The 27,788-nt window shown below is 55.7% G+C and overlaps 2 protein-coding genes across 4 annotated transcripts; one reads left to right on the plus strand and one right to left on the minus strand.

Moving 5' to 3' along the window:
• Positions 1-11,260, plus strand: CHADL (chondroadherin like). Its single transcript, XM_073788132.1, has 6 exons — positions 1-1,432; positions 2,537-2,705; positions 3,271-4,965; positions 5,493-5,659; positions 6,311-6,509; positions 11,043-11,260. The coding sequence occupies exons 3-6, from the start codon at positions 3,301-3,303 to the stop codon at positions 11,067-11,069; spliced, it is 2,058 nt and encodes a 685-aa protein (XP_073644233.1). The 5' UTR covers positions 1-1,432; positions 2,537-2,705; positions 3,271-3,300; the 3' UTR covers positions 11,070-11,260.
• Positions 8,887-27,032, minus strand: L3MBTL2 (L3MBTL histone methyl-lysine binding protein 2). 3 transcript variants are annotated; one of them, XM_019943976.3, is made up of 17 exons: positions 26,890-27,032; positions 24,455-24,689; positions 22,854-22,987; positions 21,482-21,605; positions 20,590-20,669; positions 18,890-19,007; positions 18,355-18,489; positions 17,982-18,070; positions 15,172-15,403; positions 14,740-14,816; positions 14,449-14,553; positions 13,675-13,822; positions 13,191-13,273; positions 12,651-12,885; positions 12,092-12,157; positions 11,116-11,232; positions 8,887-10,677 (listed from the first exon to the last, which is right to left on the minus strand). In XM_019943976.3, exons 1-17 carry the CDS (start codon positions 26,911-26,913, stop codon positions 10,565-10,567), a joined length of 2,115 nt encoding a protein of 704 aa, XP_019799535.2. In that variant the 5' UTR covers positions 26,914-27,032; the 3' UTR covers positions 8,887-10,564. The 3 variants fall into 3 exon arrangements, with proteins under 3 accessions (XP_019799535.2, XP_073644231.1, XP_073644232.1); XM_073788130.1 differs by having other exon boundaries at positions 13,588-13,822; XM_073788131.1 differs by lacking the exons at positions 17,982-18,070; positions 18,355-18,489; positions 18,890-19,007 and having other exon boundaries at positions 13,588-13,822.
• Positions 27,033-27,788: the final 756 nt, after the last annotated feature.

Consider the following 27,788-nt stretch of genomic DNA (forward strand, 5'->3'; position numbering starts at 1 on the left):
GTGGTCCAGTGGTTAAGACTCCGCGTTCCCAATACAGGGGGCCTAGGTTTGATCCCTGGTCAGGGAACTAGATCCCACATGCCGAAACTAGGACCCGGCGCAGCCAAATAAATGTTAATAAAAAGTCTGTGTGTGGTGTGACACTATTTCTTGTTTGTTTGTTGTTTTTAAAGCCAAAAAACAGTAATGAAAGCTGCATTTCCACCAGAAACACAGATCTAAAGTATCATAGGATCTGAAAAATCATAGCATACATAAAGGTTTTAAATGTTTGCTATGGTCTAGATGAACTATTTCATTTTTTTAAAAAATGCACATGTCCCCAGGAAGATAAGTATTTAGGTATTCTTTGCAACACTGTAATAACAAAATTGGACGCAACCTGAACGTCCAAGATTAATGAATAAGTTGATACACTTATACAGTGGAATACTATACAAGTCAAAATGAATGAATATAACTAAGAAGAATCAATTTAGATAGTTCCCTGATGTTGAGTGAAAAAAAAACAGATTTACAGAATAATTTATGTACAGTGCTAAACGATGTATGTAAATGTATTATAAGCACAAACAGGGCAGAGTTAACTGTTCTTGAGCACCTACTATGTGCCAGGTGCCTACCTTACCCCCCAGAGCAACCCTATGAGCTAGTTACTGATACTCTGTCTTTTCACAGAGTAGGAAACTGAGGCTCGGTGAGGTGCAGCCCTGCCCAGGGACACAGCCAGAGGAAGCCTAGGTCTGGGACCCACTGGCCAGCCCCTTGAGGCCCCTCCCTGCTCGGCCGGTCCAGGGACTCAGGTCTCAGGCCTGGGCCAGGATTCTGAGCAAGAAGCCCTGCAACTTCAGCCGCTGCTCCTGCCATGCCCGCCCCTCACTCACCTCACAATGCCTCCCATTCAGCCCTGTCCCCGCTGCCAGGTCTGCGGGCTGGGAGGGGGGCTCCCGCTGGCGTCCAGGCAGGGACCGTTGCCAGCCTTCCCCTGTGCTGCATTTCCAGGCTGGACTGGCCGTGCGATCGGCATGGCGGGGTGAGTCTTTGGGCCCTGCGGTGGCAAGGTGGGTTAGAGAAGCTGAGTGCCTCCAGGCAAACCCCTGCCCCTCTCTGGGCCTCTCAGGGGCTGGGGGACAGGGGCTCTGGGATCTCCCGGGGCAGAGATTCTCCAAGGGTCTCTCCGAAATGGGTTCCGAGGAAGACGGTGAACGTGGCCGCTCCCAGGAGCTCCCCTGGGCTAGTCCTCCAGGAGCCTGTCTGAGCGCTAGGCAGGCCTGAGGCCTGGACGCTTGTCCCTCAGGGATCTGTCCCCACACCCCCGACCTGCCCTGAGCCTCAGCCTCACTACAGCTCTACAGGATGCCACCAGCCCCAAGGCCGGGCTGGACCCTGGGACCCCAAGGAAACTGAAAACCGCATGGTGACAGCCAACCCAGTGAGTGGAACACGGGAGGCTCAGGGTGGGAGTCAGCCCAGGGATCAGGAAGGGTTGCTCAGAGAGCTGAGGACAGAGGGAAAAGCTGGTGAGGCAGAGAGGAGGGAGCTGCTTTGCGTGCTGATGGTGGGGGAGCCCGGGGTGACACTGAAGGGTCTGAGCGGGTACCAGTTGGGGAATCAGGAGTCAGGATTTCCCAGCAAAGGCAGTGAGGAGAGGCTGGAGGGATTTCAGCCAGGGGTGTCAGGGCCCATCTGTATCTTGGAAAGTTCCCTTTGGTTGGTGGTGAGCGGAAGTGGGGAAGCCAGGAGTGCCACCGTGGCGCGGCCCTCCCTGTGGAGAGGCAGGCGGTAGTTGTGAGGTAAAGGGGTCCAGCTGGGTATTGGGTAGACGGGGAGTGGACGGACAGACAGGAAAGTGGACAGACCTTGCCCAAAGCACAGCCCCAAGGCCATACCCGCAGTTCCCCCCATCCCAGGCCAGGCCAGCGGGGTGGCACTAAGATGAAGAGAGGACAACAGACGAATAAACAAGAGAGAAGTCGGAGCCCCTTGCTTGCCTGTCAGAGTGGCTCTGACCAGCCATTAAGGCTCCTCAGGGCTTTCAGATCCCACGACACCTGGTCTCCCAAGTTGTGCCAGCCCTGGGTCCTCCCCTCCGGCTGCCAGGCTGTCTTCTCGAGGTGGGTGCCATTACGCTCCCTGCCACCATGGTGCTGATGCCACTTCCGTCTGAGGAACGGCTGATTCTCTCTCCACCGCCAACCTCACCCTAGGAGGACACAACTCCCCCTGGACCCGGGGGCTTCTGCACAGCCTGGGCACACCTCTGAACTGCATTCGGAAAGGCCTCACTGAGCCACTGGCAGACAATCAAAGGGACTTGCTAGGTTGCCTTTCTGAGCCTGTTTCCTCTGGTATAAAACAGGGATAACAATGCAATCTATGCTCTGGGGAGGGGTTGGAGGCTCAGGGTAATGACAGCTTCCCTGGGGCCAAAGGAGGAAGACATCTGAGGGGCTCTGGGACAAGAGCTGGGGCTCAGTGAGTGGACAGTGTGGGACCCTTGCTTCTGTGAACACCTGACCCTTCTTCTCTCTGCCAGGCCCCAGAGTGTCTCCGTGGTGCTGCTGCTTCCTCTGCTGCTGCCACTGGGGCCAACCTGGCATGCAGCTGCCCAGCGCTGCCCACAGACCTGCGTCTGCGACAATTCCAGGCGGCATGTGGCCTGCCGGCACCAGAACCTCACCGAGGTGCCGAATGCCATCCCTGAGGTCAGCAGGACAAGATGGGGTTGGTGGGGGGGGACAGCAGGAGGAGCCCGGGCTGGCACCAGTGGATCTGCCATTGCCGGGCTGGGAGGCCTTGGCAAGTCACTTTTCCTCTCTGAGCCTCAGTCTTCACATCTGTAAAATGGGAATGATAATAACCAACAACAGGGAGACAGTCTATTTAAAATGCTATGCAATTGGAACAAGTTAGGTGACCTATATAGATACAGCATTGAGTTAATTACAGGCCCTGTGGCAGAGAACTGGGGATATACTGGACTAAGGTATGGTCTCTGTCCTATGGAGTCAAGAGCTAGAGGAAAAGAGTGAAAGTAAAGGGGCAGTGACAATTCAATGTGAAAAGTGCTAGACTAGGGGATACCCAGGCGGCTGGGGAGGAAGGCTTCCAGGAGGAGGTGTCAGGGAGCAGGATGAAGAGAATGAAGGAAACGTGAGGGGGAAGAGAGTGTTCCAGGTGAGGGAACAGCACGTGCAAAGGCCAGGGTAAGCAAGGGGCACAGGCCGTGGTCCTGGTGCCGCTCAGCCTCCCCTACCTCTCCCTGCTCAGCTGACCCAGCGGCTGGACCTCCAGGGCAACATGCTGAAGCTGATCCCCCCAGCTGCCTTCCGGGACCTGCCTTACCTGACACACCTGGACCTGCGGCACTGCCAGGTGGAGCTGGTTGCCGAGGGTGCCTTCCGAGGCCTGGGCCGCCTGCTCCTCCTCAACCTGGCCTCCAACCGCCTGAACGCGCTGCCCCAGGAGGCGCTGGACGGGCTAGGCTCGCTGCGGCGGCTGGAGCTGGAGGGGAACCTGCTGGAGGAGCTGCGGCCGGGGACGTTCGGGGCGCTGGGCGCGCTGGCCACGCTGAATCTGGCCCACAACGCCCTCGTCTACCTGCCCGCCATGGCCTTCCAGGGGCTGGTGCGCGCCCGCTGGCTGCAGCTGTCCCACAACGCGCTCAGCGTGCTGGCCCCCGAGGCCCTGGCCGGCCTGCCCGCCCTGCGCCGCCTCAGCCTGCACCACAATGAGCTGCAGTCCCTGCCCGGGGCGACCTTGTCCCAGGCCCGCGGCCTGGCCCGCCTCGAGCTGGGTCACAACCCCTTCACCTACACGGGCGAGGAGGACGGGCTGGTGCTGCCCGGCCTGCGGGAGTTGAGGCTGGACCACGGGGCCCTGCAGGCCCTGGACCCCAGGGCCTTTGCCCACTGCCCCCGCCTGCACACCCTGGACCTCCGTGGGAACCAGCTGGATGCCCTGCAGCCGCTGCAGGGCCCGGGTCAGCTGCGCCGGCTGCGGCTGCAGGGGAACCCACTGCGGTGCGACTGCCGGGCTCGGCCCCTGCTCCAGTGGTTGGCGCGTGCGCGCGTGCGCTCGGACGGCGCGTGCGGGGAGCCGCGGCGCCTGCGCGGTGAGGCCCTGGACGCCCTGCGGCCCTCGGACCTGCGCTGCCCCGGAGCCGGGGCGGAGGAGGAAGAGGAGGAGGTGGCGGCCGCGCGGCCCCGTGTCCCTGACGGCACCTCCAAGGAGAAGGCTGGGGCGGCCAGGCCCTGCCCTCGCGCCTGCGTGTGCGCCCCTGAGTCCCGGCACAGCAGCTGTGAGGACCGCGGCCTGCAGGTCGTGCCCCGCGGCTTCCCCAACGACACCCAGCTGCTGGACCTGAGGCAGAACCACTTCCCCTTGGTGCCCCGAGAGGCCTTCCCGGGCCTGGGCCAGCTGGTGTCGCTGCACCTGCAGCACTGCGGCATCACAGAGCTGGAAGCAGGCGCCCTGGCGGGGCTGGGCAGCCTGCTCTACCTCTACCTCTCGGACAACTCGCTCTCCAGCCTCAGCGCTGCCTCCCTCGAAGGGGCGCCCTGCCTGGGCTACCTGTACCTGGAGCGCAACCGCTTCCTGCAGGTGCCAGGGGCCGCCCTGCGCGCCCTGCCCAGCCTCTTCTCCCTGCACTTGCAGGAAAACGCTCTGGACCGCCTGGCACTGGGGGATCTGGCAGGCATGCGGGCCTTGCGCTGGCTCTACCTGAGTGGGAACCGCATCACCCAAGTGTCCCCCGGGGCACTGGGCCCCGCTCAGGAGCTGGAGAAGCTGCACCTGGACAGGAACCAGCTGCGAGAGGTGCCCACTGCGGCCCTGGAGGGGCTGCCTGCCCTCCTGGAGCTGCAACTCTCGGGGAACCCGCTCAGGGCCCTGCAAGATGGGGCCTTCTGGCCCGTGGGCCGCTCGCTGCAACACCTTTTCCTGAACAGCAGTGGCCTGGAGCAGGTGGGCACAGGGGGAACAGGGGTGAGGGGAGGCAGCACGAGGGTCTACGCAGCTTGCGTTCACTCAACCAACACTGCCGCCCCTGCAGTGCCAGGCCCGAGGCTGGGCGTGGGGTCCCTGAGATGAGCCCGACCCTGCGCCTGCCCCAGGGAGCTCAGGTGTGGGCCACAGACCAGGAGGAACGCTGTGCCACACGGAGGGGCTTGACAGGGAGGGCACTGCCGAGGCCTGGAGGAGGGCGGAACGTGGATCCGTGGGGTTACCTACTGTTGCACACTTTGTGGGCAGAGCTTTGCCAATATGCGGGGGTCCAGGCATAGCAGAAAGAACCATGGACTGGGGGTCTGTGTGACTTGCAAAGGGCACGTGCTTTGGCAAAACCTGGGTTTCCACCCCAGCACTGCCCTTCCTGCCCATCTTGGGCTCTCTACTCCCCTTCTGCACGGGGAGCATGAGGCTCCCTCCCAGGCCTGGGGGTGGGACAGGCCTGGCAGGAGCTCACACCAGGGCCTGGCGCCTTCTTGCAGATTTCTCCGGGGGCCTTCTTGGGCCTGGGGCCTCGGCTCCAGAGCCTACATCTGCAAAAGAATCAGCTGCAGGCCCTGCCCGCCCTGCCTGGTCTCAGCCAGCTTGAGCTCATCGACCTTAGTGGCAATCCCTTCCACTGTGACTGCCAGCTGCTCCCACTTCACAGGTAAGCACCCCCAACTGAATGCCCCAGCTGGGGACCCAGCAGCTGCTCTCAGTCAAGCCCTGGTGCCATCTGAGCACCTCTGGCGGGCGAGGATCCTTCCAGGGCCAGCTACCCTTCCTGGGGGAGCCAGACATCCACGGGGCTTGGGTGGGCTTCTCTGAGCCCCTGTTCCCTCATCTATAAAGTGGGAATGAAATCTGCCCAGCCTAGTGGGGTGGGACCTAGTAAATGTGTGAGAGCACTTTACGTCACTGCCTAAGAAAGCAACAAGAACCGTGGAGTCTGGTGACCTGGGCTCAAATCCACCTCTGTGACTGACCATCTACCTGTGAGCCATGTGGCCTCTCTGTGCTGGCCCCTCATCTGGAAAGGGGATGATAGCGATTGCATCCACCTCCTGGTGGCGGTCGTAAGAATTACATTAAATTAGATCCTTATCTAGATTGAACAGCGTGTGGGTCTTCAGCCCTCTGGAACTGTTTATTACTGGCCCCCTGTTACAGGGAGGGGATTGAAGGTTGAAATGACTTGCTCAGGGTCACATAATTGGTGAGTGGCCGAGTCCCACTGCCCCCGCATCACTGAGGACCTCTTCGCTCTCCTCAGGAAAGCTCAGCACAGTGGCTTCCCCGAACCCCCTTTTCTCTTCAGGTGGCTCACTGGGCTGAACCTGCACGTGGGGGCCACCTGTGCCGCCCCTCCCAGTGCCCGTGGCCAGAGTGTGAAGGCTGCAGCTGCTGTCTTTGAAGCCTGCCCGGGCTGGGCTGCCGGGAAGGCCAAGCGGACGCCGGCCCCCAGGCCTAGTGCCCAGAGGACCCCCATGAAGGGAAGATGGCAGGGAGCGAACAAGGTTGGTTGGGGGCAGGTGCAGGGAGGCCTCGCTGGGTGGGTCAGGTTTTAAAGCCCCTGGGGTAGCAGGGATCTGACTTGTCTTGGTCCCAATTTCGTGAGCTTCTAGATCTGGGTAATGACCCTGTTGCTTCCGTTAAAAAATGTCTATCCCCCTCTCCTTACCTCCTCCACCTCTGGGCTAAGCCCAGAGTGGGTTTGTAAGGAAATGACTGTTTCATCCCACGGGACAATGGCCTTTCCGATTAAGCTGCAGCATCCCAGGACCCTGGGTATCCATGAGAACCCCACAGTGACTGTTACTGCTGGATTGCCATTGATTCAGCCTGTCCCCACCTGATCTCGGGGGCCTCGCTCATCCTTGGGGCGGGAAGAGCAGGAGTGCAGGTGTGTGGTTGGTGCCACGGGTCGGACTCCATCACCCCCTTGACATTACATTTGCTGTCCGGACAAACCCATTCACACTGGAACGCTCAGTTGTAGCAAAATCTCGCAGCTCATCAGAGAAGAGTGCGCAGGACATGGGCACCCCTCCACGTGGCGACCCGTGCTGGGTGGTGAGGGGATGTAGGGGAGGCAGACCTTAGAGGAAAGCCGTGACCAGAACAGGGTGGGCTCTGGGAAGGAGGGGAGAGGGCTCTGCCTGCTTCTGGACCTGCAGCTTGAAGAGTTGGGGCACCTAGGGACCATCAGATGGTGTTTGTATCAGTTCCCTAGGGCTGCAGTACCACAAACTACCACAAGCTGGGTGGCTCAGAACCACAGAAATGTATTGTCTCACTGATGTGGAGGTTAGAAGCCTGGAATCAGAGTGCTGGCGGGGCTGTGCTTCCTCTGAGGCCTCGAGGGGAGGGTCCTTCCGTGCCCCGTCCAGCCTCCGCGGGCCCCAGATGTTCCTTGGCTGTGGCAGCACAAGCCCCGTCCCTGCCTCCACCGTCACACGATGTCTTCCCATGTCTCTGCACATCGTCTTCCTGCTGGATGTGTCCAAATTCCCCCTTTTTATGAGGACACGAGTCATTAGATCAGGGCCCACCCTAATGACCTCATTGTAACTGGATCACCTCTGTGAAGACCCTATCTCGAAATAAGGCCTTATTCTGAGGTGTATCTTTTTCGTGGGGACTTAATTCAACCCGAAACTGTTCTTTGTGGAGGTCGGCTGGGCGTGAGGAAGAACCCCTAAAAAGACCCCAGGCTGAGGGTGAGCATTCGGCCTTAGAAGCGAGCCCTGGAGCCAGGGTCAGTGACGGCGGCCATGCTCGGCGAACACTCGGGCGGCGCTTTCTGCCGGGAGTCGTGATGAACGGCACCGGCATGGATACTGAGCTCGACTCGGGAGCAGCAGCCCCGACGGGTTCACCTCCAGGTCTGGACTCTCATTAAAAGACCCCCACGCCAATCCCACATTTTGTAGCTGCGACAGGAATGGGGCCTCGCGGACCACCCCATCCAACCACCCTTTCTGACACGGAGATACGCCACCAGCAGGCTTTTTGTTTTTACTTTGTTGAAAGTGGCAGCTTCCTCCCGGGAATACCAAGGCATCGAAGAAGGATAAGGGCCCTGAGCCCTGGCAGGGTGTTCTGGGCTGGGGGACTTGCCTGGCCGAAAGCACCTGGCAGACGAGCCTGGGCTTGCTCCCACTGCTGTCATTTAACAGTTGTCAAGCCACCAAGTTACTGAACTTTAACGAGTCCTCTGTCTCTTATGCGTAAAATGAGTCAGCGTGTCCTCACGGGATTACTGTGAAGATGAAGCGAGCCGTGTGAGCGCCTGTACACTAGTGCCTGTCATATCGGGCTATCACAAATGGTAGTGCCCTTGCTTCCCGTCCCTCAAGCAGAGCTGAGGATCCAGATGGGGGTGATAGTAAAGGAAGGTGTTTGCACGTGGCCTAATCTGCACCAGGGAGCTGCTGCAGGCTGTCAAGCAGTGGGAGCAGGGAGTGGAAGTGGCTCTGTTCTTGAGGATATTTCCCAGCCATCAGGTGGCCCCGCTGCTGTGAGACTTCAAGACCTGGTTCCATCCAAGGGCAATTGAGGAACAAGGTTCATTCTGTGCCTTGAGCTATTATGTCCCAGAGGTCAACACTTCCATCTGTAACAAATTAACCTCTAGGTCCCAGCAACACGTTATGTACACTTTGTCACATACTTGGGCTTTCTGGAACCTGTGGTTTTGGGAGGGGAATGGCTGAAACATAAGGAGAATATAGCATGTTGTTGCTATGGAGACGGGGAGCTCCGGAGATGACAGATGACACTTGTGTTCTGCACTCTTCATGTGTGAACTCACCCAGTTTTCATAACTGACACCGTCGGGTGGCATATCAGAACGCACTCTAGCTCTAAGAACAGAACACTGACAAATTGGACTTCAGCAAAAAAGAGATTCAACTGTCTCATGCAAGTTAAGTATGGGAGGCCAGTCCAGGGCCGCAACGGCAGCTAATCGTGCCCTCCAGCTCTGCCTGTCGTGCTCACGGCACCTGTAGATTTCACTTCTCCATTCAGAAGAAGCAACCGAAGGCCGAAACGCCATACAAGTCCTGTTTTCCTAGAAGCTCTTCAGTCAGAACTGGATCCATTAACGGCAAGAGCATCAGGGACGATGAATTATTCTCAGCTGAGCAGTTTACCCTCAACAAAGGCAGAGCTGAAGTGCACACACATGCCACCTTCCTCCCCTGGGAGCTGATGCCACTGACTGACCCATCACCACTCAAGTCTGGTGTGTGTGAGATGGGGGTGGGGTCAGGCATGGTCCCTCTTTCCTGGGACCTGCCCCGTCCTTGGTCATCACTGTGTTCCACACACACCTAGTAATGTTTTGGGGAACTCAGGCTGCAAGAGGGTGCTTTCTGGGCCTGGTTTCTATACCATGTGGGCCTGCAGAGTGTCTTTAGAAAAGGAGAAAGGATCAAGTTCTCTTTGAATTGACAGGAAATCAGCTCCCCTTGGGCTGGTCACCCCATCTCTGGGATGACACCCAACAGCTGGGTCCTGAGCACATCCACGGTCAGCACCCCATCTGGCAAGCACCTGACAGTCCAGGAAGCCAGATACCCGCCCAGCACAGCTGCAGCCCTTAAAGGGGTGACACAGGGACCCACCCTGCCGTGCCGTCACTACCCAAACATGTAGAAGGAAAGAAAAGGGCTGAGGACAGCACCTGCCATCACCTTAGGTTCCAGGAAGAGGGTCTCTTGAAGAGAGGATGGATCAGAGGGAGGAGACAGTTTCAAAGGAGACTAACTGGGGAAAAAAAAGCAGCTGAAATTTGGGCAGATGCTAGATGAACTTCTAGAAGATACTTTAGAGAGAAGGAGATTCAAAACATGTTACAGAGTTAAGGACACGAACAGTGAGGAAAACGAGCCAGGAAGTGTGTCCCTTCCTCCAGGAGCTCCTCCAGGGCCACCTCAGCCAGCAGGGCTGACCACCCAACTCTGTCGCAGCCCTGTGACTTTCTGGCAGGGCCAGACCCGTCCCTGGTTAACAGGAGAATGAAAAGGACAGGTCCTAGCCCCCCTGGGCTCCAGAGCGGGTTAAGTTCAATGCTGGTGGCAGCCTCCCTCTCAGGGGACGTGTGTGCTCGAACACACATACACACACACAGACACACACACGCATGCTGGGTGTGCTCATACACACACACACACACACACAGGCGCGCTGAGCTCACCCCCGCCACCAACCAACTTGTCCTCCAGTGTGCGGCCCCTCACCCCTGGCAGTTGAGGGACACGGTGGGTGTGGATGGAGGCTGGTAAGGAAGAGCTTCGGGAACTCCAGCTGGAGAGGGAGCTGCTCACAGGCGAGTCTGTGGGTCTCAGCAGCCCTAGTCACGCCGGCCTTGCCCGGGAGGGGGCAGAGGCGACAGGGCGGGTCTGGGAGACCCTGGGTGTTCGTTCGCTGCCCAGCGCCCACAGCACCAGGCGGCATTCACGCAGAAAGGCTCAGTCTCCAGAGGAAAGTGGGGTGGAGGGGTGCTGGCAGTCGAGGCGCCCTGGGCTGGCTGCCAGCTGGGCGGCTGGGCAGCAACGAGGAAGTCTCAGTCGTCTGTCTCCTGTTTGATGTTCTCGATGGGAACGGGCAGCTCTGGACTTGGGGCCTTGTCAGGCGTGGCCACGTCGAGATGCTCTTCCTTTACACGCACAGTAATGACTGAGGAGGAAGAGAGGTGGGGGCAGGGAGAAGAGAGTGTGCCTGTAACTCCAGGAAGGGCACAGCCTCAGGATCTGGGGAAGAAATCAGGCTTCCTACGGACGGGCCCTCAGGACATGGCAAGGGGAGCCCCTTCCCCCTCTGTGGGGGCAGGCAGCACAGAAGGCCTAGGGTCCCGTCACCCCAGCCGGGCAGGCTGCCCACCCTGCCAAGCACATGAGGTGGAGAGGGCCATGCGAGACGCTCGGCTCCATTCAGAGCTGGGGGTGGGTGTCTGGGAAGCCCTCCAGGCCCAGTGGTCTGAGAAGGGTTGCTTGGTGCCCAGAAACTTCCCTTCAAACTTGACTCTACTCTTCTGTGCCCAGGTGGGGAAGAAGGGGGTCGGCCTCTGAGCACCGGAGCCGCCCCCAACCTCGACCCCGCGTGGGAGGCTCTTACTTTCATCAGGAACGGGCTCCGACGAGATCTTCTCTGCCGCCTGCAGGTCGTCCTCCAGCAGGGGCTTCTTGGACCCCTGTCTGAGGGGCCGGGTCTTGGTCGGTGGTATTCTTTTTCCTTTGAATAAACACAGAATTAAATCCGGGGTAGGGATGCATCCACGTGGCGCATGCAGGCTGGGTCTTGCCCAGTGGTCAGGCAGCACAGCAGAGGGGAAAGCGCCAGTTTGGGAGGACAGAGGCCCCAACTCTGACCTCAGCCCCCAGGGCTGTGTGCCTGCGGCTCAGAGGCTGCCGCCAGCAAGGGACTGACACCCACCTCCCCCCACTCGCCGCCATGGTTAAGCTTCCCTTTTCGGATCCTCGCTTTCTTCATGTCTGAAGTGTGATTCCCAGCCCTACATTTTGAACGGCACAGGGTCCTGCCGCTTGGTCGCCTCCACACCCTCACAGCATCTTAATCCTGCCTCGGGACCACACTGTTTCCTCCCTGTTCCCTTCAGGACATCCTCTCCTCTGCATGATACGACGTCAGGAAGCCCACCTCACCGCACTGGCCTGCAGCTCAGCTTGGGGCCTGCTGAGAATGGGCCTGTCTGTGGAGAGGTCCCCAAGACCAGTGGCCGCCCTTCCTCCCACTCCCTGGGGGTCATGAGGGAACAACGACAGCCTCAGGGAGCAGCTTCCACCCGTTTCCTTTAGTACCTTTTACTTTCAAGCATGGCCTCTACACATGGCCTCCCTACACCCCAAATAGTCTCTTGTCTCTTTTCCTCGATATCCTGACCATTGCCAGAGATGGAAGACTTACGCTCTGGGTCCCTGAAGACACAGGGTGATTGATGGCTGGGCCCGTGGGGCAAGGGGTGAAGGAGAGGGCGGGATCATGAAGAGCGCGACTTAGGTGGCGACACCCCACCTCCACTCCCAGGGACACAGGCTCAGCTGATCCCAGGTAGCTTTAGAGCATCACTTACTTTTCTTCCCAAACTGTTTCTTTTTCTTCTTCGTGGCCTCTTTGGCTTTCAGAGGCGTGGTGGGCTCTGTTGTTGAAAGTATGGAGAAGAGGTGAGGAGAGAGTTCTGAGAGGACACAGGCTGTAGGCACACCCCAAGATGCCTGTCCGCCCCTCACCGGCCTCCCTGACACAGGGGACGCCCCCAGAAGGAAAGCCAGAGCTGGGCAATGAGAACGGGGAGGGGGCTGCAGAGAGGGACTGGACAACAGCTGTCCCTTCTTCCCACCCTCATCACCAGGGCTCTCGGAGGGACCTAGGGAGTTTACCTGGGTGCACAAGGGCACGAGCATATGACAGAGTGGGCAAGGTCAAGGAAGGAGCTCTGCAGGCCAGAGGGAGAGGGAGACAGAGAAGTCAGGACAGGGAGGGAGACAAGGGCCACTCTTTTCTTAGAAGTGGTCCAGGAGATTCTCGATCTCATGCCAAAGAACGAGGTGGGCGTGGGGCGGGGGCGTGGTTGGCAGGAAGGAAGAAGAAGAGGAAAGTCAAGAGCCCCTTAGGGCTGTGAGAGCCCAGACCTGTGGCCACGGGCGGCTGGAGCTGGTAGCCGGTGAGCTCACACCAGCCGACGGGGTAGATGTCCGGGGACTCACAGTCTACCCACTGGTCATACTCGCTGTCCCAGCCATCAAAGTGGATGCTGAGGAGACGGTGCACCACCCGCTTCACAGTGGCCACACAGATGAGCCGGGGCTCCATGAGGTCCACGGCCTCCAGCTTCATGCCCACCTTGAAACCATGGTTGGGGCAGTCCTGGGAGGGGGAACAAAGGCAATGACCAAGCCAGCCGGGGCCCTGCCCCAGTGGGGCACACCTGGGGGAGGGAGCAGGGCTGAGCATGCCTGCGGGGGGAGGTTCCTCTGACCAGTGATCCCACTGCATTTTGTTCCCAGGCACTGGCCCTTTTGGGAAAGGGACCAGCTGAACTGTTCGGCACAGCGCCCAGGTCAGAGCTTGGGACTTCTCCCCTGAAGGGGCGGACCTCAGTAGCAAAGACTCAAGAAAAGAGCAGGGCTGGGATTGCCGCTGCGGGCGGTGGGCAGGACTGGCCTCCTCACCGTGTTGAAGAGCCTTGACGGAGCTGCTTTCGCCTTGGTCTTCTCCAAGTAGGTCTCCCAGCTGAAAGTGTGAGCCTCATACCCTGTAGGAGTGGGAAGTGTAGGTGAGGAGGGGGGAAGGGAAGCGGGAGGGAGTCCTGGAAGGTCTCCCAGCGCCAAAGGGGCGCCTGCAGCTCAGTCAGGACCCCCCCGGAGTCTCCCCAGCAGCCTTCTTCCCTCCTCCCCAGGCTGGTACCTGCTCTAGGACCATGGTCCTGTTGCACAAGTTGTTCACTGACCAAAGGGACAAGTGGGAGCTCTGCTCACCGAGCCACATACCAGCCATGGGGCCGAGCCAGACCAGAGTATGGGCTAGTGGTGACCCTGGGTAGCTCTGTCACCTCTCCAATCCACTCACAGACTTCAAACTCCAGGGGTCTGGCTTGGCCAGGAATTGGGGCCAGTGGCCCCACCCTGCTCCTCCCAACTGTAAGGCTCGTCTTGCCTTTTGGGGGTGTGAGCTCAATGTCATTCTTCTGGCAGAAGGTGGCTGGGAAGATGGCGTGGGAAGAGGCATGATAACAGAACCAGTCTGAGCCATCTGTGGAGGGCCCCCCGTCCACACAGATCATCAGGTAGCCATCCAGGAGGACCTAGCAGGTGGAGGGGAGGAGGGCAGATAGAACATGGTATCCTGAACTGCACCCCCATCCCAGGGTGAGGTGATACAATGGGGATGCAAGGTGGATGGATCCAACCAGAGCTGGTTCTCAGCCTTCCCCGAGCTGCTTCAGAGCACTCAGCACTGGTGTACCCCACACTCGTGAGATCATTTAGCCTCCTCACTAGACAGCAGATGCTGTGCCAGCAGGAACTGCATCTGTCTTCTTGTCAGTGTGTTCTCAGTGAACACACGGGCCCAGCCTGGAGATCTGTTGGATGGATAAATCGGCAAAACCCCCTGGAGGGCCGAAGGGTGGCTGTTGGCTCTTCAGGCTGCAGCAGTAACAGAGGTTTGCAGTGAAGTCAGCCCGGCTATGGCTTGGCTAGGTCAGCACTCAAAGGAGGTGGCATGTGGCAGCAGGGAAGCCTACACCTGACCCAGGACAGGCTCAGGCCAGGTGTTCAGTAAGCACCTGTCCAACGCACCTCTGACCCCGACACGAAAGCAGATTCTGACCCTGACACGAAAGCAGGTAGCCCAGGAGCAGCGAGAACTGGGAAGCTCTGCCACCTCCATGCCCGCAGAAAGCCATACTGGAGGCTCCCCCAGGCTCACCTTGCAGATGGTTGCCACGCAGATGTTGCCCAGATTCAGGGGGTCAATGGCTTCCAGTTTCATCCCCTCCTCAAACCAACCGCCTTCCGTGTAGACAGCTCGAACCTTAAAGGAACGGGGCACTTGGGGAATCTCCGGGCTGGCCCAGGGAAGGTGGGAAAGCAGGCCTCATCTGCCATCGGCCTGGGAAGGAAGTGGGGAGGGAAAGGGACATCCCAGGGAAGAGCTGGGGTCCGCAGGCCTGGAGTGGACCTGTGGCCAAGGGGACAGTGCCCAAGGGCTGTGCCTCACCTTCTTGAACAGATAAGGAACAGCATCACAGTAGATCTTCCGGAAAGTGGGATGGTGGGCCATGTCGCTGCGCCTCTCTTTTAGGGAAATGGCAGAGGGAGGAAGGGAGAAAAGGAAGGTGAAGCTGCTAACAGGGCCATCTCCATGCCTCCCCCAGAAATGTGCCCCCTAGACCAGAAGGTCTCTGTAGGAACTATTCAGCCCTTAGGACCCAGACTCTTCCCACATCACATGGAAAGGATGTGGCCTGTAGCCTCTAGTTTCAAACCAGTTTTTAACACTTCAACCTGAGCATCCTCAGTCAAGGCACTCAACCTCTCGGGATACTTGGTCAAGTCCTGCCATCCGCATGGTAGAGATGATCGCCTCTACCGTGCAGCATGGTTGTGGGGTGTAGAGATGTGCCCTCGCTGGCCAGGGACTTCTGCTAACCTGACAGCTTGATGCCATGGCCGACACGCCTTGACCAACCCACTGGGTGGATCAGGGGGCTCCACATGTGGCACCAGAAGTCATCATCGCTGTCGCCATCCTCGTAGAGAAGCCGTAGGCGACCCCCGATTACCGTGTCCACCACAGCCATGCGGGTCCGTGACACCTGGGACTTGTCCACCACCTCCAGCCGCATGCCCTGCCGAAAGGGGTACTTCATGCTCTCCACCATCTGCAATGACATCAGGACACAGGCCTGCTGGGGTCATGTGGACCCTCCCACCCACCTTCCTGTTCTGTCCCTTAAGAGTAATCAGAGGATGGGGAAGGTGGAGTGGAAGCACCGCACACACTGCGTCAGGAAGCAGGTAGATGAGCCCTCCTGTCCCGCCAGGTTCAACCCTGGCTCTCAAGTCCCTGGGATGATACTGATGATATGATTTTTACATGTGCACCAAAATGCCAGTAAGTCATTATGATGGGTATTACAGAACGCTTTTCAGACTAAGGAAACAGGTGCCCCAGAGAGGTCACGTGACTTACCCAGAGTCACATGGGCTCGTGAGTGGCAGAGCTGGGCCGCAGATCTGGCTCTGGTGTCCAGCTTTGTGCTCTTTCAGGGATCTGCACTCTGACCACACGGGCACCCCGCTCCCCTCTACCTGCTGGCCCCCACTGACGGCACACACAAGCCTCACGTTTAGGGAACTGAGTGCCCCTCGCCTCCATACATCTAATTTCAGCTCCAGCCCCTCTGCGCTGCAGCTCTGAACGGCTCTCATAGCACCTCGGTAGTGATGCCTGCCCCTCTAACGCAGCAAAGGACAGTGACCAAGATGTCCACAAGCTGCTCTAGAGCCCTGGTGGCGGGGCCTGGGTGAGGAGACGGGAGATTCTTTGTCTGCTGTGACTTTGGTGCTGTCCTGCCGGGGGTAGAGGATGGTTATGTAAGCTCTGTAGGGCTTTTCCAGTACCAGGGCACTGCGGGCTCAGGGAGAAGCATCCCAGTCTCCACGTGATGGGGGGCTAAGCGGTGCTATTCCAAATCCCACCAGGAGGGGGAGCGGCCCAAGGGTCACAAAGCAGCCACCAGGACACAGATCTTTCACCCTCAGCTCAAGGGCTGGAATATACCAGGCCCATTTAGCAGAGGGAGAGACACAGGGCGAGAACTGGGCTGGGGTCCCTCTGGGCCGCCTCCCCGCCGCTGGCCTTTCCTGACAAGCTCCTTTCCTCTGTGCCCACTGGTGCAGCCCACGACCCGACAACGCTTTATTGCCCTCCTTTGTTTAAGGTCACACGCTGGAACTCAAGGTCTGTAAAGGCAGAAGCTAGGTTTGAGTCATTTCTATTGTACATTCTCAGCTCCAAGCACAGAACTAGGCACGGAGATGCGGGCCTGGATTACCATATAGGGATTGGATTTGGACTTGAGCTCCCTCCACAGACCCACCCCTCCATCCTCTCCACCCCCCAATCTTCAGAGGCAGCTGCTTTTGCACGCATGCCCTGCAGGGACTGGGCATGTGACAGCTAGTGTGTGCTTGCCGACTGTTCACGCAGAGCCCTGCTCTGCCACCCAGAATCAAGCTCTTTTTAATTTAAGCAGAGATGAGGCCACCTTGACACTCCTGGTGGCCTGCACACAGCCACTTGCCTCATCCTAACGCTAGGGCCAGCTCATCTTCAGTCGCCAACCCTGTGCACTGTGCAAGGTACTATGGGAAATATAGGAGAAAAAGCTTGCAGTTTTGGGGAAAAGACTATGATAATTAACAAAATATAGAGAGATGAAGAGCAAATGAGCACTACCCAGTACGTTCAAATAAGGGAAAAACTGTTTTTGAGGTGCCTGGAACCATTACTCATTGAAGACCAGCTAAGGCCCATGGCGCCAATGTTCTCACCAGGCATCCGAGGCCTTGGGTGAGATGGCCCCAACTACCCTCCCATCTGATTTTCCACCGCTGGCTTCCATGCCCGCCCACATCCTACCCATCAAGGTAGAATTCAAATGCCATCTTCTCCACAAAGCCTCCCTCAACACCTGCTCGTCCTGAGGCCACAAGGCCAGTTCAACCACATGTCACGGTGGTACCTGCCCTGCATCCCCTTGGCTCGCTGCTGTGATGCTTACCCAAGCAACATGAGAACAACACGTGTGGGCATCCGGGTCAGGGGCCCCAGAGACCCTAGATGTGGCCCAGGCACCTATGTGAGCGAGCTGCACAACAGCAGGCCTGGCACACAAAGGGGGAGGAGACTAAGTCTCCACTGCATATCCTTGTGATCCCTTTGAATTTTTACCATGTGTATGATTTTTTATGTTAAAGAACTAAATAATTTTTTAAAATTCAATGCCACACAGATGATTTTGAGGCACATCTCTGGTACAAAATCAAGGCTATTTTATATTCTTCATGGGTGTGACTTCATTTCCTGTGCCAGACTGGACGGTCTCAGATGGCAGGGTCCACATTCTCCATATTTCCAGTGCCTTGTATACAACAAGTACTTAATAAAATCTATTGAATGAACGCTCCTGAAAATGCTATGAGCAAAGGTAAGGATCTAGGAGAAGAAATGGCAGACAAAGCAACATGATCAATGCGTCTGAGCAGGGAGGAGGCTATTAGGCTGGGAAGGCAGACGACACCCACCATCCATCCTTAGGAAATCTGGAGCCGCTAAGATTGCTAAGCAAGGGAGTCTTAGAAAAAATACTCCAGTGAACAGCACAAAGGACAGATCAAACGGGATAGGGGCAGGAAGGAGATCAGTTAGGAGACCCACAGGGCTCACTGCCAGACCTTGATATGGAAATCCACGGGAAGCGTCCTGGAGCCCACCAACCGTTTCATGAGGTAGCCCTTCCAATCGGTGAACTTGGCATGGATGGCTGCAGAGACAGAGCAGAACCCTGAGTACAGACTGACAACACTCCCACTGATGGGGCACCAAAGCTGCCCCAGAGAGCAGCAGAGGGGCCTAAATAACTTATTTCTGCCTTTTCAGGCCAGCAATCACCATCTTATAAAACCGGACTCCCCCAACTTGGACCTGCCACAGGGCCTCTGGAACAAGGCAGGACAGGAAGCAAGGAGGCAGGTGGGCCCTGTTCTGGTCTAACTGCTCCCAAGGGCCCCGCAGGAACCAGGACAGGGAACGTTCTCATCGACTCACTCCGCGGGGGCACCAGGATCTTGCTGTTGATGGCGCACCAGCCGATGGGGTGGACATCCACAGTCCCCAGGTTGCACCAGAAGTCATGGCTGGCGTCGTTTTCAAAGCCTTCATACCGGAGCAGCACCCGGTACCCTGAGAAGGAGGAGGGAGCGGTGTGCTCTTAGGCCTTCGCTCTTCTCCAGCCTAAACAGGACTTGTGCTGCCTACTTCAAGAACTCCTTCCACAACAGCCAGAGTAAAAACAAACCCATGCCACGTACTCGGAAAGCAGTACAGCACAGGAGGGAGAATAATTTTCTATAGCCTGATCAACCCTGGAATGAACTTAAAAGATGGGAGTTTCCAAACTCGCCAAGCCCTGTGGTCCCCTCTAAGGTAGGCAAGATAAAAGAACAGCAAGAAGGGAGGGAAAAACTCCAACAGGCGGGTTTTTGTGTTTGTTTTATGAAGCTGATTTCTGCTCCACCACTGCCTGTCCATCTGGAGATGTCACTGCCCAGCCCGACCCTGCCTCGGCCGGAGGAACACCCACCTGCTGCCTGGATGACCGAGGCGATCCAGTACACACGGCTGGGGAGCACAGCATCGCTGTTGAGCACCTCCACCTTCATCCCCTTCATCACATCCTCCCACTGGTCATAGAGTGGGACCTGTAAGGGGGACAGTGAGCCACCTGGGCTGGCAGAGGAGAGCAGCTGGCTGAGAGGCCTCGCGAGAGTCTGCGTCCTTCCTCCTTCGCCCCTCAGCATTGCCCCTCACTCCTTGTGTGTGGAAGGCCAGGCCGGGGACCAGGGATGAAGAGACGGGCAAGACGTGGTGGTGGGGCTGGGCAGAGACCCAGAGTCAGATGGTCCTGGGTGCTAAGCTCTCCAGGGCCGCTCCTGGCTGCTATCCTCGCGGGCACACCATGGCTGCGCCAGCCTGCGTGACAGTCACGACGCCTAGCAGTTTCTCACCCTCACCACGTGCCAGGCGCCATTCTCGGCACACATAGCACCTCTTCCAGTCATCACTCCACCTGGGCCGTTAGGACCACGACCCCTGCTGTCGCAGCTGTCGCCAGGCTGGCTCTCACAGAGCCGGCTGCCCACCCACCGCTCTGGCACGTCCTTTCTCCATCTCTCCTCCTCCTGTTAACATGCCCCCGACAGCACTGGACTGCTTGGGGCTGCCTCCCCAGTATCTAATCCTTACTTTGCTGCCAGTGGCACTTTGGTTCTCCTTTAGGGAGATTCTCCTTTTTTCCTTCTCAGCCGTGGTTTCAGCCAATCAGTGTATCCCATTCCATCTCCCTGGCCGGAGGGACTGGGTTCATCACAGAACCCAGAAACAGTTATACTGCTCAGGCACGTTCAGGTGGGCTTTTTACAGAGCATATCGAGGCAGATATATTAGTGCAAGTATGATGCAACTCCCCGCAATGAAATGCCTGAACTGCTAGTGAATTCAGGAAATAAAGAGCTCCCCCCACTGGAAAAGACGTGCACCTTCACTAGCAACCAGACAGGAGAGGAGGAGCTAAGCTGCACGAGTGCCAACCTCTTCCTGATCAGCACCTCCCCAGAGTTCAGTAGCAGCTCAGAAATTAGAGGCTAGGAAGTGGGTTTAAAGAGGCCTCCTCCTGGATTTCCCAGGTTTAGGAAATTGGCTTGAAAGACAAGAGAGCTCCCTCGGTTTCTCTCTGCGCCTGCAGGAGACCACCGCTCAGGCCTGCCTGCTAAGTTCTTCGGCTCCAAGCCCAGCCCTCCAGGTCTCAGCCTTTGCTGTTTCTCAGTGACAGGGAGTCGGGGAGCCTTTAGAAGAAGGGGCTCCAGGAGGCATCCACATTGGCCTCCCGGGAACCAAGGGGCCCAGGGCAGTTCACAGCACCAAGCTTTCAACGGGAAAGCACTAAAAATGGGGGAAAAGGAGAAAGGAAAGGAAAGGAAAGGAAAAGGAAAAGGAAAAGGAAAAGGACAAAGTTTGCTTCTGGATATCAAAGCACAAAGTGCCATTATGTAAATAAGCGAAGTGGGGAACCTCCGAGGGGCTAGAAGCTCGCATTGAGGGTCTGTGGGAGGACTTTCTGAAAAAGTGGACAGAAAGGTAAGCTGGAGGGAGCGGCAGAGCTGGGCTTCGAGCACCCAGACCTCACCCTGTTCTCTCCCGGTGCCGACGTTGCGAGGCAGGTGGGTGAGACGGTGGCAGCACTCAGGACCCTGCCCGCCCTCCCCTCATCCCCAGGGCACTCACGTGTTTAAAGCAGCTGACAGGAGCAGCCTTGTAACTGTGATCCTTCAGGAACTTCCCCCAGTCGAAACCCAAGACCAGCGCTGCGGGGCAAAGATGGAGAGGGTTAAAGGGTCGAAGCTGGGAGCTCCGGCAGCAGCCATTCCAGGACCCCGGGCCGGAGGGGCGGGGGCAGCAGGTCCCCTCCTCACCCCATACCTGCCCCAGCAGCGGCCATCAGGACGGCGGAGGGCCTTATCCAAAGGCTGCCAGACTCTCAGGAGTAGAGGAAACACTCAGAGGGAAATATGTCTGGTCTTCCTTCCCCAGAGAAAGACGGAAATTCAAAGACCCTTGGGCTTAAATTCCTCAGACCGCCCCCAACCTCTCATTGGCCACAGCCAATCTAAATGATGGGAGGTGCACACACCTAGGCCCCTCCAACCCTTGAGCCTGGGGGCTCAATATCGGTCAGAAACTCAGACCATCTAGCACAGTCGGTCAGAAACTCAGACCATCTAGCGCAGTCGCTTCATGCCTACATTTGCTCAGAAATAGCTACACGAGCTCAGAAAGAAAGGTTCCTCCCTTATCCCATCACCCTTCTTCAAACAAGATCTGGGTCTCCACTGCCCCAGGGAAACAGAAGCCAGAGAGCTAAAGGCAATGCAAAACAAAAGCAGCTAATCCTCAGCTTTTAAATTATCAAGAGTAGGGGTCTTGGCAATTTAAGAGTGATTGAGGGATCTTCTGGGGTAATTTCACAATTACCAGGTGAGGAAAATACAATCCGAAGCCAGCCCGGGCCGGCACTTTCTAGCTGGCCACCTCCTCCAATCCTCGCTCCCTGGGAGGCCACCCCAGTCCTGGCACTGCACCCAACCTGCTTCCTGAGCACCGGTCCCTGCAGTCTTACCGTCCTGCCCTGTTGGTGTCCCATCTGCGAGTTGTCCTGTCCCTTGGGAATGGAGGAAGGCTCCAATTTTGGCAGACCAGGCAGCTTTGTGCAGGACTTTGGCCTTCTTGGTAGGTGGTTTTCCCTGGAGGGAGGAGAGCGTGTGTAGCCTAAAGGCTAAGAACAAGGCTCTGGATTTGGACAGGTTTAAATCAGGCATCAGTCCAGTTAACCTCTTTGGGACTTCAGTTTCTTCATTTGTAAATCAAGATGATAACAATGATAATGCTTAGCTCAGAGGGGAGTTGCAAGGATGGGGGTTGCCCACACTTGGCTATTGTTTACCTGGAGCGGGGGGTGGGGATTGGCAGAGCCACACGCAGGGAGGGGCACTTTTACTATCTTTTAAGCCCCGCCTCTGCCAGGAACCTCTTTTTGGTGTCGTCAACTCTCAGCCATCTCCTTCCTTTGGTGCTCCTACAAATTTATGGCAGAGAATGGGCTTCAAAGGGCTCGTGACTCGCTCTAGAATATACATGAATGTTCTAGAGAGAGTCCATAGCTTATCGGGTGCTCAAAGGCATCGTCCTCCAAAGTGAAAGGCCACTGATCTGGTCTGTAATTTGTAACTTAAGTACTGATCAGAAAGGCTCAGAGAATTTATTAAAGAGATGGGTGAGATACAAATGTGGATTGAGGGAGTTCCCTGGCAGTCTAGTGGTTAGGGTTTGGCGCTTTCACTGGTTCAATCTCTGGTTGGGGAACTGAGATCTTGCAAGCTGTGAGGCGTGGCCAAAATTTTTTTTTTTAATTTGGGTTTAAATTCCAGAGACCTGGGTCCAAACCCTGGCTCTTCAATTTTATTTGTGTACCTCTAAGTAAGTTAGTAAAAATTTTTGAGCCCTTAAAATCGGAATCTTTAAAAATTCATTTTTTAGGGATCACTGGTTGGACTGAGAGTGCCAAGCCCATAGCAAGTATCCCCAAACTACAGTTATAAACAATACCATTATTAGCTCACTGAGAAGGACTTTTCTATGCCTTGACTAAAATCTGCAAAATGAGGGACATAATAGTAACTGTCTCACAAAGAGAGAGATAGAGTGTATGAGGCACTAAGCAGAAGAGCGGGCACTGCGACCCTCACGCTTCACAGGACAATCACCTCGGGAGCTCGTTAAAGACCCTGTGTCCAGGCTACACTCAGCCCCAATTAAATCAGAATCTTTGCGAGTAAGACCCAAGCATCAATATTTTTTAAGGTTTGCAGGTGACCCCAACGTGCAGTCAAGTTTGAGAACCGGTGCTGTGAAAACACAAGGCCAGTCTGCTGACTGTTCCTGTCTCAGCGCCCACGGCCCCAGGAAGGGTCTTCCAAGTGATGGCCTCTCACCTGTAATCTAGCCAAGATACTGGCTTTCTTGGAGTTGGAGGAGTAGCTCCTAGAACAGGAGACGCTGCAGAATCTCTTGGTCTTGGAGAAGAAGGCTTCCCTCGTACCCACGATACCACACATCTCACAGACAGCTGGGAAGAGAACTTAGCACATGACTCCCTTGATCGTCACTCCAAATCAAACAAAATGATGGGCCCTTCAAAACCTGGGGCACTGCATTAATCAGGTGAGTCCCAGGCCCCCTAAGGCTGACAGAACTGGAATAGAAGGTTTGGGTGTGTACACCTAAAGCTCCTTAGCACCCCTTGGCTATATGTGTCAATGGTGGGGCTAAGGAAAATCCATGAGGATGACTGGGGAAACAGGTGAGTGTTGGAAAGTCTGCAAAGAGGAAAATGAGAAGAAAAAACGTACCCATATCATTTAACTTCTGTGGGCCTATTTTCTTCTCATCTATAAAGAGACTGAACTAGATCAATGTTTCATCCCTGATATCACATCAGAGTCACTTGAGGAGCGTTTAAAAATGCCCAAGCCTGGGTTTCCCTGGTGGCGCAGTGGTTGACAGTCCGCCTGCCGATGCAGGGGACACGGGTTCGTGCCCTGGTCGGGAGGATCCCACATGCCGCGGAGCGGCTGGGCCCATGGGCCATGGCCGCTGCGCCTGCGCGTCCGGAGCCTGTGCTCCGCAACGGAAGAGGCCCGCATACCGCAAAAAAAAAAAAAAAAAAAATGCCCAAGCCTGATTCTAATTAACTGGTCTGTGGTGGGACAAGGCATCTGTGGTTCGTTCAGAGTTCCCCAGGTGATTCTAATGTGCAGCCAGGCGATAGCACCCCTGGACTGGATGGTCTCTAATAGTTCGTTCCAGTTCTAAAGTTCTAAGAGAATGGTTAGAAGAAGATAGAAGGGAGAAAGATAAAAGAAAGGGGAGAAAGGAAGAGAAGACAGGATGAATGGAAAGGAAACAAGTGGCAAAGCGTATTAGATTCTCCTCTCCTAAAGAGTAAAGGGACCAGGGGACAGAAATGTCATCACAGACCATCTAGCCTCCCTATTATCACAGGCGTCCCCACACTGGAGGCCCTGACACAGGGGTCCAGGAGCTGTGTAAGCATCACATCTCTGAAGCCAACTGTCTTCCAGATGATTCATAGGGATTCTCACCTGCCCACCCCTACCCTAACCCTCTAACCCGGAGGTCACTTTATTCTGTATTTTCCCCCCTCTCACTTCCAACCCACAGGCTATTTCTTGTCCCTTCCCAGATAGTAACCAGATCACTTTAGGTGTCCTATATTCTCAGTATCTAGAGAACAGGACAATCGCAAAAGCAGCACCATGTTAATGACTGGCATCTAATATGTGCTGAATAAACACTAATTATAAGAAAGAATGAAATCACAATTTGAAATCAGACTGCAGCAGAGGAAATGACCCTTGGGGATACTTGGGGTGCCTCTGCTCTCTCCTAGGGCCTTAGACATCAGATCAAAGGGCCCTTCACACCTGGACAGCTCTGCCCACCTGGCCTATATCCCCCTCTTCCTCCACAGCCTCTGAAACCTCCCCCTCTTCAGGGGACACTCTGAAGGCACCTGGCTCAGAACCACTGCCATCCACGGAGCGGGGAGTCCCAGGGCTAAGCAAATGCAAGGGGGAGGTGGGCAGCTCCCCTGCTTCCCGATCCTCATTTTCTGCTTCACTTGACTCCTCGAGGTAGGAGCTGCTCTCACTGCCCGCACTGCTGTTATAACTCCGGAAACTGTCGTAGCCACCGAAGAGCTCCAAGTCATCATCTTCCTCTTCCTCCTCCATTGGTTCTGAAGTCTCCTAGTGACACAAAAGCAGGCAGAAGGAATTATGGTTGGCTTAGTGTATGGGAAGGGAAGCTGCAGATCTGCTATCAACTCCCTTTCCAGTTCTTGGTCAAGTCAACACTTTTGGGCCAAGTGGCAGGCAGAATCAAATACTCCTTTTGCAAACACCTGGATCATTACTCTTGTTTATACATTTCTCAACTGCAAATCAAAAGAATACCTTAGGGGCTTCCCTGGCGGTACAGTGGTTAAGAATCCGCCTGCCAATGCAGGGGACATGGGTTCGAGCCCTAGTCCAGGAAGATCCCACATGCCGCAGAGCAACTGAGCCCGTGCACCACAACTACTGAGCCTGCGCTCTAGAGCCCACAAGCCACAACTACTGAAGCCCGTGCGCCTAGAGCCCGTGCTCCGCAATAAGAGAAGCCGCCACAATGAGAAGCCTGGGCACCACAACGAAGAGTAGCCCCCACTCGCCGCAACTAGAGAAAGCCAGCGCTCAGCAGTGAAGACCCAATGAAGCCAAAGATAAAAAAAAAAAGAATAACTTAGCAAGACAGAAAACATGTATTAGGAATTCACCAAGGTCCCTCTGTGGATTTATAAGTGATGACATTTTACCATAATTCAAACAGAATACACTGATGTGAAAATATCCTAAGCAAAGTGCCTCATGAAGACTTTCTGGGGAAGATGTATTTTAGAAACTCATTCTTCCCCCTTCAGCATATGTACACCAAAGTAATTTCAACTCAGAAACAACTTAAGTCAGACAAAAGTTAATTTGGGGCCCAGACTGCCCTAAAGAGGATTTCGGAGGCTAATGACACGCTGGCTATAGCACTGTGGTATATACAATAGCTTTGGACTCAGCTCTGATCCTAACTAGCTGTGGGTCCTTGGGCAGGTCATTTAACCTCTCTGGGTCTCAATTTTCTCATCTATAAAACAAGAAAAATATTTGGCTCCAGGAGGTGGAATGTAAATGAGATACTGTACATAAATCTACCTGGCAATGTTGCAGAAAAGGTGTGAAGAATTTGGGCTCTAGGCCAGGGCTCCAACACCATCCCCACTGCTTACTAGTTACTACCATCCCTACCGTATGACCTGCAGCAGGTCAATCTCAATGCCTCAATTTCCGCACCTGTAAATGAGGACAATTCCACCTATTACATAGGCTTTGGGGGAGAAGGAAGGGTTAATACGGGCAAGGCACTCAGAGCAGTGAGTTGCACACAGCATGTGCTCAATAAATGTTGGCGATTATTACTGGTTAAAAGCATGGGCTCTCAAACCAGGTACACCTGAGTTTGAATCCAGGATCTTCCACTTATTACCTGTGTGATTTTGTGCAAGATATTTAACCTTACTGCTCCTGGTTTCTCCATCAGTACAATGGAGATAATAACAAGCCCTCTAGAGGACTGCTGACATGCAAAGCCTAGTTCCATTTCCAGCAGTGAGTGACAGCTCTGAGACTGTGAGCTGTCATTCTCACTCTCCACTGTATGATTCTTTTCCTTTACCCTTATAGAGTTTTTGAGCGATTCCACTTTACATTTACAAACTACACATGCAAATGTGCTAGGAAGGAAATTCAAATATAAGGTGACCAGAAGCCGAATGATTAAAGGATGCGTGGGTTACAGGTGGTGGTAGAGTGGAAAAAGCAAACCTGGTAGAGTTTTGGAACTTGACGGACTTAGTGCCCATCTCCTTCACTTTACAGTCCTGTGACCCTCCTGGGGAGTCGCACCACCCCACCAGGCCTCAGCTACCTGAACCACAAAAACGAGACACTGGGCTGTTGAGTATACTGGGAGATAATGCATGTGAACGCTCCGGACACGGAGGGTTTATTAAACTTTAATCATCCCTTACTTCCCACCAGGATGTGACAGGCCTCACAGTCCCTAAAGGACACCACCATGAGACAAGGAGGAGGAGGAAGATTCAGGAGCTCTCAGATTCTGAAACCAATTCCCCTTCCCCAGGCCAGGGAGGCTGTTCCTCCCTCAACTACTCGGCCCCAGCAGAACCGGAGCAAAAAGCAACGCCAATCGCCTCGGGCCCTGCTCAGCCTAACTACTTGTTTATCCATCCTTCCACCCTCCACCCTCCAGGCGTCGCTCAAAGGCCTAAAGAAGGGCCCACCGAGCAGGGCTCTCGGGGTTCCCTTTCCCAGTCACGAAAATTCCTCTCCCTCTCACCTCGACGCCCCGGGGCTTCTCCATGAGACCTAACAGTTTCTTCAACCGTCACCAGGTGCGGGAAGCCATATTGGCCTCGCTGCTCTCCGCGAGCGCACTCATTGGCCGCCTCCCAGAGCCCCGGGCCAATCACGCTGCAGGAAAGAGGTAAAGCCGGTTCGGCGCTCCCCTGTGCCCCTCCTCCCCGGGAGAGGGGGAAGCCGCGGACCTTATGGGACTTGTAGTTCCCGTTGGGTGCGCTTGAAGGGAGGGCGTTGCTATAGCGACGTGAAAATTCCCCCGGCCCTAGAGCTGCGGCGGCTCGCGCGGACTGTTCTCGTTTCTCCACGCCAACCTCTTGCTATCACTCCAACTCCATTCTTCATTAACGTTATTGAATACCTAAGATAGGTACTGTCCAGGCGCCAGGAATAACCTCGGACTCTTCCTGATCAGAAATTTAAGGTGCCCTAGAGCGGGGATGCTAGCAGAGAGACTCTTTTCCGGTTCAGGCAGAAACTGGAATACTCTTATGCCCAATGCTGTAAATGTGCCGCATGCTCAAAATCCTGCAACACTCCCTCTTACATCACCATCTCCTGAAAAAAAGACTCAGATACGTGGCTCTCTGCCTCTTTCCTCTTGGATTTCCCACAACCTCCTTACACACTCGGAGTTCTAGGTGCTGTCGTAGAGCTTTACAAACATCTCAAATCAGGGATAATCAATCACCCTTTTAAAGATGAGGATGGACTTCCCTGGTGGCCAGTGGCTAAGACTCTCTGCTTCCACTGCAGGGGTACGGGTTCGATCCCTGGTACAGGAAGTTCCACATTCTACAGTGCGGCCAAAAAGGGGAAAAAAAAAAAAAAAAGAGGACGATGAGGAAACGGTGGCTCTTTGGGTTTAGCCACTTTCTA

Source organism: Tursiops truncatus, chromosome 11 (assembly GCF_011762595.2).
Source record: "Tursiops truncatus isolate mTurTru1 chromosome 11, mTurTru1.mat.Y, whole genome shotgun sequence".
Classification (NCBI taxonomy): domain Eukaryota; kingdom Metazoa; phylum Chordata; class Mammalia; order Artiodactyla; family Delphinidae; genus Tursiops; species Tursiops truncatus.